This window comes from Egretta garzetta, unplaced genomic scaffold (assembly GCF_000687185.1).
Source record: "Egretta garzetta isolate BGI_Z169 unplaced genomic scaffold, ASM68718v1 scaffold251, whole genome shotgun sequence".
NCBI classification, from domain to species: Eukaryota; Metazoa; Chordata; class Aves; order Pelecaniformes; family Ardeidae; genus Egretta; species Egretta garzetta.
In genome coordinates, this window is record NW_009258952.1 from 5,474,157 (window position 1) to 5,485,900 (window position 11,744).

The following is an 11,744-nucleotide window of genomic DNA, read 5'->3' on the forward strand; positions in this document are numbered from 1 at the left end:
AGAGTGTATTAGTTCATCTCCTTGCTCTGGAAAAAAAAAAAAGGAACATGTTTTGAGAAATTTTTGAGAGTCCGTCTTCAACATTATTTACACAAAATCTAGATTTCTGGTTCCAAATGTAGTGAAATTTAATTACTTTTTGTAAATGCTAAGAAAGTTCTGGATTCCATTGAACATATTTTTTTTTCAGGTCTGGAAAATCTAAGATCAATGCTTTTTTCTTTTTCCCAGGCAAAAACGCTCACTAATATCCAGAAAAATCTGGGAACATAATTGTTGCATTGACTAGTTTGCCTCTTAAAAATTACTTATTAAAGTGTGACAAAAGTCAGATCTGAAGTCTGTATATAATGCAGATATGTAACACTTTCTGGAAAAACTAGCTTTGTTTTTTTGTAAGTGTAATGTCAGGGAAAGTTCATGTTGCATGTCAGGAAAAGGTTCTTCACTGAGAGGCTGGTGGGTCACTGGAACAGGCTCCCCAGAGAAGCGGTCATGGCACCAAACCTGTCAGAGTTCAAGGAGCACCTGGAATGACGCTCTTAGTCATATGGTTTTGTTTTAGGCAGCCCTGCAAGGAACAGGGAGTTGGACTCAATGATCCTTATGGGTGCCTTCCGACTTGAGATATTCTATGATTCTAAAAAGCCTTAGAAAACCCTTGCCCAACTCAGTGTCTAACTCTTAGAGCCTATAACCTGGGATACAGCAAGTTAATCAAGAAAAGATAGAGCAAGTTAGTTGTGACAAACTAATAAATTCTACTGAATAAACAAATTTTTAGAGCTTTATATGCCAGCTTATTTGATTGCATGATTCTGCTTTTTCTAACTTCTGCTTTGCTGTAGTATTTCTGCTACCACATCTGAGCTATCAAATGTCTGTTTTTTGTTTCAAAATATGAAGACCTGCAGTTTCTTAATGGTGAGCTGTGGGATCTTTACTAATAGCATTTTCCCTTAATTTTGTTTTTTTAAAAAAGGCTGTCAGCTAAAACTCCGAAGAAAAACATCCCGCTCAAATGAGGTGCTCGTTATTTCCTTTTCCCCCCTTTACAGAAGTCACACCTCATACAGTTAAGGACTGGCGAGCTGAAGGCAGGGAGTACAAGGAAAAAACGACAAAGAATTCCTGAGCATCACGTGTATGGCTCAGATTCATATCCATATGCAGGAGCACACGCACGCACGCACAGGAGAGAAGCAGCTGAGCCTTGATTGTCCAGACTACCTGTGATAGCTGTGCTGGCACTTGAGCTCAAGTCCTCAGAGCCAAGTGGCTGAAACCACTTGAAGCCACGTTACCTGAGGGGGCAAAAATGGAACCAGAGCCTGTCTCCCCTGTGGCAGAGCTTCCCTGCTGCAATGGCTGGTTCATGCCAGGCCACAGCCATGGTCACAGCCATCACTGGGTGGGTGGGGTCTGTAAGAGAGCTGGGTCCTTCCATGAGCTAAGACCAAATTGCAGCTGTAGTCCTGAGAGCTCTGCTTACAGCTATGGATGGGTTGGTCTGTGGAAAGCAAGATTTTGCTTTGAGAAGAAATCCTGCAAAACCAGTTCTTGGGGCATTTACTATGGTCTAAACTGATGAGTATTGCTATTTCGTAAGAGACCTCACAGATGATTTACTCCCGGTTTGTGAAAAATTAAACGTTGGCTGCACAAAGTCTCTGAGATCTCCAGGAAACACTCAAAAAAGATGGGGCCTTTTATAGATGAACTTTTTCCAATCTACTACATCAGTCTGTCTGCTAACTCCTTGTTCTCACCATCTTGAGCACAGAAGTGTCTTTTAGATGGATGAGCTGAACTTCACCGAAGAGCGGCAGACTCAGAGGCTTTATATATTCCTTAAAAGCCTTGCATAAGAAAAGCCAGACATAAATAGGTAAGGTGACAGAAGACAGAAAAAGAGGGAGAGTATAACTGATAAAACGTTTGTAAAAACTTGCAGTCACACAAGCTCAGCGGTGTTGGCCTATCTGAGTTTTCTAACTAGCCCAGCAGCACTTGCAATTACTCACCAGAGCTCTTACACAAGGTAAAGCCTTGTGGGTGGGCCCTAAGCTCCACTGCAGGTGATGTGGACAACTTTATAGCAAAAAGCTGAATGCTCCTGACAGCATTCAGTGCAATTTTACCTCAAGTCTTGTACGGGATTTGGGACTCAAGTGGCCTTTTCAAGTGGGACCTCGCCACAACTCTGGAGTGGAGAGCTGGGTTCGGAGCACCCCCTCAGACTGCACTGATGTCTCAAGAGATCAGTGAACGTGAGTTCCCGGTCCATCCCTGTGTTGAATCAAGATCACCACCAGCCTTTATTTGAGACAGCTCTGGGTCTCCATCTTTCCTTATTAGCAATGCTCTGCCGGTGGTGCTTGTGACAAGCGTGGCTATGTGATCCCTTACAAAACAATCCTGATGCGCTCCTGCTCAGATTACAAAAACAGTTGCATTTCCATTGCAGCCCAGGTTGAAGCATCTCTTGTTTAGGATGTAATTGTCTGTGGTGTCTGCACTTTAGTATTTATGTTTACAATTGGTTGCTAAGGGCTGAGTTACTGCTTTTGCCAAAGATACTGTCTTTCGCTGCATATTTAGCCTTCCCTGGAAATTTCAGAGGGGATGAGCTGTCACAGAGAAGTACAAGGCCAAATGGAAGATCATTTTCTTTAATTTCAAACAATCATATATTACAGAAATGTGGTTATGTAAGACCCTCATTTCAGGGCTAAATCAGACTACATATTTATATCCTGGCTAGCACTCTGGATCCACAGTTTGATTGGTGCTTCCAGACAATTCTTTGAGAAGGTACAGATATTATATATACAGGATACAGTAATAACAGTAAATACATCAATATGAATAAATTAGAGCTTTAAATTGCAATTTATTCATCCACTAGATTATTTTTTTTCTGATTGCACTGCAGTGCATTAAAATGATGGAGGAGATTGTCAACACAACATTTGTTCTTTGAGGAGGCACTATTGTAACCAGTTTTCCTAAAACAATTAGTTTTAGGGCTTTTCTAAACATGTTAGCTTCTATAACCCTTCAATCTTCCACTGCTCCCTACCAATAACATTGCTGCCAACTGGCTGAAAGCGCTGAAAAACTTCACAGATGTCTTTTTGTTCTCCTGAAAAAAAACTTGCACAGTGTAGTACTGAATAATGATTCTAGGTTTCTAGGCAGGGAAATATTACACAATATATAATATTAGACTATATACATAGAGGATGATGTCTGAAGCAATGAGGCGCATTGCGAAGGGTCAGATTCTATCCCTCTTTGAAGGAATCTGCATCCAAACTCTGGCTGTGGCACTTTACCCAGAATCCTAGTGTAATGTTTGGATTTTCTAATACAGGATAAACATGCAACCCCACCATCCTACATCTACAATTAAGGAAAGCATTAAGTGACTTCTTTGGAAATGGGTGGTGGTTTGACCCTGGCTGGACGCCAGGTGCCACCAAGCTGCTCTGTTACTCCCCTCCTCAGCAGGACAGGGCAGGGGAGAAAATGAGATGGAAAAAACTCCTCGTGTGTCAAGATAAATGTAGTTTAATAAAAGCAAAAGCAAAGGCTGCAAGTGGAAGCAAAAGGAAAACAAAGATTTTATTCTCTACTTCCCATCAGCAGGTGATGTCCAGCCTCTTCCCAGGAAGCAGGGCTTCAGTACACATAGTGGTTGCTCCGGAAGACGCAGGTCGTAAATAGCGAGTGTGTGTGTGTCCCTGCTTCTTTTCACTTTCATATGATATGATGCCTGTCATATGGTATGGAATATTCCTTTGGTCAGTTTGGGTCAGCTGTCCTGGCTATGTCCCCTCCCAAAACCTTGCCCACCCCCAGCCTACTGGTGAGGGGGGGACATGCTGAAGGGACAGCCTTGATGCTGTGGGAGCACTGCTCAGCAGTAGCCCAAACACTGGTACGTTACCGACACCTTTCTAGCTACCAATACGAGGCACAGGACTAGGAGGGCTGCTATGGGGAAAATCGACTCCATCTCACCCAGACCCAATACAAAATGAAAACATTTGGATTCAATTTCTGCCTCTGTCAAAAACTGCATTTTGAACCCTTTCTAACTGGTCTGTTCGCTGATTCAGTCAAGGAAAATGGTAGGCCTAGACCTACCTAGACAACAGGTAGGAAGAGACATAGCCAAAGATTTGAGTTAGAAATGAGCAGATTTATTCAAGAGATGCTTGTCGCAGCCCAGTGACTCTACCCAGCCGGAGTACAGAAGCACTGGATCTGGAAGGAATGAATCAAGGCCTTCATTTTTGGGTGACTCAATTCTGACAAGCGCCTTTGTACACAGCTGGAAATGTCCCCAAGGTCATAGCATCAGCAAGTCTTCACAAAAAGCTTTTATCATTAAAAATTAAGACAAATTTCAGCCTAGGTTTGATTCTGGAAAATCCAGACCTTCAATCTTTTGATGTCTTAAACTATGGAATGCATTAAAAAAAAAACCAAACCAAACAACCTACAAAACAATAAATTGTCACATGGGGCCTATGACAACCTGTCATCTTATTTTGCCCATCTGAGAGAAGCAGTCATCCAGAAAGCAGAAAATTTTGTTTCCCAGCCTTGTCTAAGGTGTTTTGATTCCACATCCTGCACAAGGGTAGAGCTGGTTTGGGGATCAGGTAAGGGAGTGCTGCTCCTGGGAGCTCCAGTTTAACACTGTAGAGAAGAAGCTACACTGCATTTTCATCCTGATTTTTAGTCCAACCACAAGTGGAGACAGCATAAGTTTTGGAAAGCAGAATGTCAAGCCTAAAGGGAGCTGATACCAGCAGTATTGGTGGTTTTGACCCTCAAATTGACCTGACAATAGAAAAAAGTGAGGACTCCCTATCATGCACAACCCCATGCTACTGTTGGTGTAATTCTGAAATCAAGACGGGCTAAAGGAAATTTTTTATAAAACTGCCACTACAATTAATTTATTTACCTCTATCAAGCCAAAATGTATTTTTAAAAGCCACAGCATCCTCTTAAAAAATGTGCTTCATCAGAGCCATTAGTTCGGGGTTTCTAATATTAAACATGCAAGACCCAAGTTCAAAAAGGGTGTGGGAACCTCTAAGGCAGGATCAACACAGAAGATACTCTGAACTCCCCTCCAGGCCCAGTGCATAGTCAGGATCAAAAGGGACACAACTCACCCACATGATATTCTAAGTCTGGAAGCCTCCTCTTACACGAGGTACATAAAACACAGCCCTTCAGAAGAACTGAACAAGGTCCACTTTTTCAAAATACGCCTTGAGGTGGTGGTAGCAACCCTCTGATGTAATTGCCTCATTATTAAGCATTCACCCAGGGACCACGTTTATCCCCAGGGACTCCAACCTGTGGTTCATATTTTGTAGGCTACTGCTGCTACCAGTAATCCCCAGGATGGCTGCAGGGATGGAGACCATTCTCTCTGTTCCTACTGAGAAAGAATGAGGCAGCCTGCGCTTGAAAGGCAACAGGCATGAGTCTGTAGCTGAGGGGTATGAGCAATCCTTTGGCTGGGGGGAATCTTGGATTACAAAATGTGAAATATTTGTTTGCACCATGTTAATCTAAGACCTAACAGCTTGATTTCCTACTTCTGGGTGAGTACCCTAACTGCAAGGCTACTGAACAAAAGCCAAACATTTTTGCTTCTACTAGGTGATCTACAAATATGTCCTCATTTTCAGAGCAGCCAAACATTTTCATCCCTTCTTTAGTTCAAGGGGAGCAGAAGATACCAGCACTGTTAGCGCTACTGTAATGAAATGCCTGAACAGGGACTAAAGCGACTATTGGTAGCCAGGCTAGCCCTGAATATAAATGCAAGCACCACGCCTACCCAGTGAAGACGTTTGCTCTATGTCAGCAATAACGATAATGAAGAAAGCATGAGATGGAAATATTCTAGAAGGCAAGACCTTCTAGATGGCACTACTGTCAAGGTAGATCAACTTTGTGTGCTATTAATCTCAGCAACCACTGGATGAGCACATACAACAGTGTCATTCGTAGCTTTGTGATTTCAAGGCTAATTAGGCCAGTTCACTGTTTTGAGTCTGCTTAAATACATTAGCGGGTTTCTTCTAGCTGCTGCAGCCTGCCAACACTTTCTGCTCAGACTGTCCCAGGATCTGATATATTCAAATTTACACTAAACATATGGCCATAAGTTATAGCAGGATTATTCAGTCATCTGAGAGTACATCCAGCTGAGATGAGGTCATCAACCTTGCAGGGAAACCAAACCCTCACTCTTTAAGAGAGCAAAAGACACAACTGAAAGCTCTGTGGAAAGCAGCATTATGGCCTCATTTTGCGCTGTTGAGTTTGGTTGTGATTTTTATCTCTCTATATTTAAAATACAGCTAATTTTCTAAAAGTTAACTATAGATGAGGTACTGTAGGAAACTATTTTATTAACTGCCTTGAGATGTCTTATTCGTGTTCTGAGGCAAATTTATTCTGTATTTGGACTGCACTGCCATAATTGATTTCTATTTCTTAACTTGTTAGGCAATCGGGGGAGAAGCTCATCTCCAGTGTCATCAAAGATTACATCTGAGAGCTTTGTTCAGTTAATTATCAGCACAGCTTTGCATTCGTTTCCTTGTTACATGGTTTTACCTAAAGAGCTGATGTTTATTTCCTAACAAGCTAATGCCCAAGTATGATGGCAGCATGAAGGATACCCTGCAACAGCAAGCATGACTTCCCAGGGAGAAGCACTGACCAGCATGGAGGCTTCTCCCTCTATCGCGTGCCCATGCCATGATAACAGAGCTGCTCAGCCCCTCCGTCTAGGCTCGGACCATATCTGCCCTCGTGCAATTTCACAGTGTACTGCCGTCCCCCGTCATGGTGTTATGAGAGGTAAATTGGTAGATTGCCATTGTTCCTTGTAAAGATTACAACTGCTGCTTATCACAGCCTACTCCTAAAAACTCAGAGCTGCATTATGCCAGCGCAACATATATTATTTATTAGCTAATAGATTGTTGGTTCTGAGTCTCTTGCTGCTGCCAGAAGTGATGCTACTGACTAGTCTTAGTAGTCATCCGGAGGAGGAATAGGGCTGTAGAGAAGCCAGGCACCTAAGTCACAGCCGATCTGCCATTGTGGCTAAATATAGATTTCCTGCATTAGAAACAAATCCATTAAAAACCCCACAGATTTTAGCGGCCTAAGGCTTTTCCATTACTGTTTCCATATTGTTCACGCAGTCACCATAATCCATGATCAAGTATGTTCAAACTAATATTCATTATTTACTGATCATGCAGTTAACATCATCATGCTTTCCGTGCTGGTGAAAAAAGTAACTCCTCAGTTTAAAAACTCCTCAGTTTACTCCAGCCTTGGAAGAAAGTGATGTATTGCACAGTAAACAAGTGAAACTTCAGGAGGATGCCGACGTGCGACTTGCACTGAAGTTTCTGCATGTTCTGTCATGAGCACCAGAAGGACAAAAAGCAGAATAGCCTTTGCAGTCCTTCCAGCTTTAATGGAGGCTACAGGCAGTTTTAAGCTTAATAGATTTTTAAATATCTTGACTGATGCATATTATATCTAAGGCTTTTATGGTATTTGGTGATCTGGGAAGCTGTGCTGGGACTGTTTTTATACCTATGGCTACCCAAGATAAGAAACTTCTAAGTTTTGTTCAATAAAAAAATTGAACTGTCAGCTTCTCTGATCACTTTTTATATTTAATCATAAGATTTAATATATATGTATTTAACTTAGATTGAATTTGAGCATCACTAAATGATCTATTTATTATAGCATGCAATACCATACCTACAATTGCATACTACTTGAGAAAAAAATTCAAAATAATGAAATTCTTTCCAAATCCTTTCCATATAGGCAGATAATTATAGATAAATAAACATGAGATTGCACAAAAATTTACACTTACAATAGGTAAAATCTAGTCTATAATGTCCTGAGCAATTTATTTTCACAGTATCCCATAGAACACTGTTGTACATCTTAGAGACCTCTGCAATTAAAATTTGGAAAGTTTATTTTGATTTACAGTTAGAATTATTGTTAGGAAGTAGACACTCATTTCTACCTGCCAAAATGTGAGTTAAAACAACATGTCCCAAATATTTACTGTAAAATCCAAGAAATTAAATACCCTGTGCCACTACCTCAGTAATAACCATAAGAGAAAGATGCCAGTTACTTGTGAGAAATCAAAAATGTGTTCTCTTAGGATGCTCACATCCTGAAAAGGAGTAGAAACAGCACAACAACCCAACAAAGTAAACACCAGCCTGTTTTTATTGTGTGTCCAACTTTATAATATTCAGACATATATTAGGTAAAAAAACTTATTTCTAAAAATGAAAAAAATCTCCCATAGCCACACTATAGAAAAAGGGAAAGTCCTTTCAGAGGCGATCGTTATTTAACTCCAAGAGCTGCGAGCGTACTGTGTGGCTGGGTCAGACGGTATTACGCAATAACATGATGAGTTAATAGAAATGACCCCTGAAAACATCAAAAAAAATCATTTTTAGAATGCACGTATGTCTACTACTCTGATGCAGCCGAAGTGGCTCGCAACTTTAAGCGCTTGCGTTTCTGGCTCCCGGCTTTCCCTCCCGGGCTCTGCCTGTCAGGAGCAGCAGGTCTGTACTCTGGAAGAGCAAATGCCTTCAGAGGGGGGGGTCTGCAGCGGGATCCCACAGCACTGCGGTGCTCCCGATCACTGCCCCCCTCACCAGACACCTCATCTCTCCTTCACCAAGACTCGTTTCCTCTGAACCATGCAGACTTCGAGACCAGACAGCCCCTCCCCAACATGCTGTTTACATAAGAACAACATACAGAGTCAAAAAACCCACTGACTGTAATGTCCTCCAGCAGGTAGGTTTAAATACAGTAGCGCCATGAAAAATATTTTACCTGCGCATGCAGTGACATGGAGCTCAAGGAAGTCACATAAGATCAAGATTTTCTTCTAAAAGTCACAGTAGCAAGCTGTTTGGCCAAATCCCAAATGTTGGCAAGAAAGCTATTGAGAATCCCAACTCCTCGCCTTGCCTTGAATGGCAAGCTAGAATTTGCCAATTAACTTGCACTTAGAAAAAAAGCCTGAGCATGAATAAATAAATACATATGATATGGCATCGTTACGGCAACAGGACATTTCAAAACACTGAGGCCAATGGAAACTCTCAGACTGGAGCGTGCTGCTCCAAAAAGCACTTCTTCCTCATCTCAAGCTGAAGATGCTTTCATTTTTACCGTCTGCATATGTCTGAATGAGGCCAACCTGCTGAGCCCTGGTGACAGCATCCAGCTGAGAAAGAAGCAGGCGAGAGCAAGTCGAACGCTGTTGTGAGAGCTGCCTGTGGAAGCATCATTAAAAAAAAAAAAAAAAAGAAAAAACCCACAACACAACAAGGCAGCTGCAAGTTCCAATGAGGCTGAGGGAGGAGACGGTTTATGAGTTGTTGTTTGAATGGAAAAGACAGCAGAGTTAAGAACCAGCAACAAACTTTTTTTGTGTGTACTGCACAGATTTCCAGAGCTTTGCTAGTACACCTCGGGTGATCACAGAGCAAACAAGTCTCACAAGCGGCACGTACTGACTGACCCTGCTACCCTGAAAGTTTCTAGTAAAACTCCCCGGGAGGAGGATGGTGCCCCAGGCTTGGTAGGACGTTAGTTTCTCACAGCTTGCCCAGCCTCTGCTAGCCCTGCACTGACTTGGGTACGACTCGCCAGCCGAGCAAACTTGAACTCTCGGTGTTTTTAAAGCAAACCCTCACTAGACAGGCTTTTCCCACTCCCAAGCCTGTCCAGCCTCGCTGCTATTCTTCCTCCTCTACACCGATCCTGGCAGCTCTTCATCAGAGCTACAGGATGGGGTCACTGAAATCCTTTGCTTAGGAGCCCTTTTAATAGCAAGGTCTCAATGACTGTGTATTTGCTAAGGAATGTTGCCTCCACCTGATGCTACTGACACTTCCCTTTTTACACAAACATTTAAAAAGTGACAATTTTGTCAGCGATGCTAGAGATGGTCTCATCTGCAATGAATTAAAATGTCCGAGAAACTGCAAATATACCGCTTATTTATATCTTAATCATTATGTAACTTGAGTTGAATGAAGTCCAAGACCTACTATAAATATGGACTGTACGTACATAAGGTACCAGTGAAGGTCTACCTTCACCCGGGCAGCGAAATACTGATACAAGAAGCATACTGAATGGTTTGTAGAAACCACGCAGTGAACGTGCCCATTTATACAGACACTTATGTTTTGAAATCTAGGGGAGTGACAGCATGCTGCGTATCTACAGAAAGCATACATGCCAGTGTATTTTAGACTAGCACAATGCCACAGTTTTTTCTTCTTTGACGGAGGGGATTTTGCAGTCCCCGGGTACACGGGGTGAATCCAAGCGACAGCCGTCTTTAGTAGTTGGTTTTGGGAGAGAGTGTTCTGCACTTAATTACCTATTTTAACTGTTAGCTACACATGATCTTACATGAATAACCCTAGGTACTTACTGTATTTTAACCATGAGGATGTATATTAACTTGTTGAAATAAAGCTGTTCTCTTTTTTTAAAACAGACAAACTAAAGGAGAAGTCTCAGGGTGTGGTGAAAGTTATTAATAAAGCTGTCAATGCTACACCAAAGGTGACAACAAGCAATGGAAACAGTGCTTCTAATAGGTGAGAAAAACTACTCTTTGACTTTCTCTATTTTCTTCCTTTCAAACCATAGAATTATACTTGAAACTGACCTGCCTTTTCTACTTTCAGGTTACATATAAATTGTTTCCATTTCTTCAAAGTTTAATAAATGAGATTATTTCTTCCAAAATATACAGCTGTACTTATCTGACACTGTTGTTAAGTGCATTCCATTTTAGCTAAATAAACATCTGCTTGTTGCTGTCCTGATAAAGAGACAGCAAATCTGAAATCTGACAGAGGAGGTTCTATCAAACACTTTTGTGATAAATCTAGAACTGGTTTTGTATGCATGCTAACTGGCCTTTTTGTTTTTGATGCAGCAAAATTATTAAAGAGAAAGAGGAGAAAGAAAAAAGCGGGAAGGAAAAAGATAAAGAAAAAAAAGACAAGACTCCAGCTGCCACTCCAGAGATGAAGGCACTTGGAAAGGATGGGAAAGATAAACCAAAGGAAGAACGGGCAAACAAAGATGATAAAGCAAGAGAGATCAAGGAGAAAACACCAAAATCTGACAAAGAGAAGGAAAAAGTCAAGAAAGAAGAAAAAGCTTCAAAAGAAGAAAAATCCAAGACGGTTGTTACCATCGTTGAGTCAAAGTCAACTGCAGAAAAGGAGAGAGAAAAGGAGCCATCCAGAGAAAGAGATGTAGCAAAGGAAATGAAATCCAAGGAAAATGCTAAAGGAGGAGAAAAGATGCCAGTAGCTGGGTCCTTGAAGTCACCTGTTCCCCGATCAGAAACATCAGAATCTGAAAGGGTTAACACACACGCACACGCACGCACACCCACCCACCCCCCGCATTAGCACCAGGCAGGGGGTGCGCACAGCACCCCTCCCGCACCCCGGCCCAGGCGGGGGGTGCGCACACGCACACACACGCACACACTGTATCAACGCCACTGGCAAAGGATACGTGCATGTACACGCACACATACACCCCCCACACACACAGCAACCCCCCCCAGGCAGGGGATGCACACACAC

The 11,744-nt window shown here is 42.0% G+C and overlaps 1 protein-coding gene across 1 annotated transcript; it reads left to right on the forward strand.

The window, feature by feature from the left end:
- The first annotated feature begins 10,596 nt into the window (after positions 1 to 10,596).
- On the forward strand, positions 10,597 to 11,564 carry LOC118451843 (THO complex subunit 2-like). Its single transcript, XM_035890088.1, has 2 exons — positions 10,597 to 10,736; positions 11,081 to 11,564. Exon 2 carries the CDS (start codon positions 11,172 to 11,174, stop codon positions 11,562 to 11,564), a length of 393 nt encoding a protein of 130 aa, XP_035745981.1. The 5' UTR covers positions 10,597 to 10,736; positions 11,081 to 11,171.
- The last annotated feature ends 180 nt before the right edge of the window (positions 11,565 to 11,744 follow it).

Coding starts and splice junctions, on each gene's coding strand:
- LOC118451843 (XM_035890088.1), top strand. CDS start 11,172: ATGAAGGCACTTGGAAAGGATGGGAAAGATAAACCAAAGGAAGAACGG.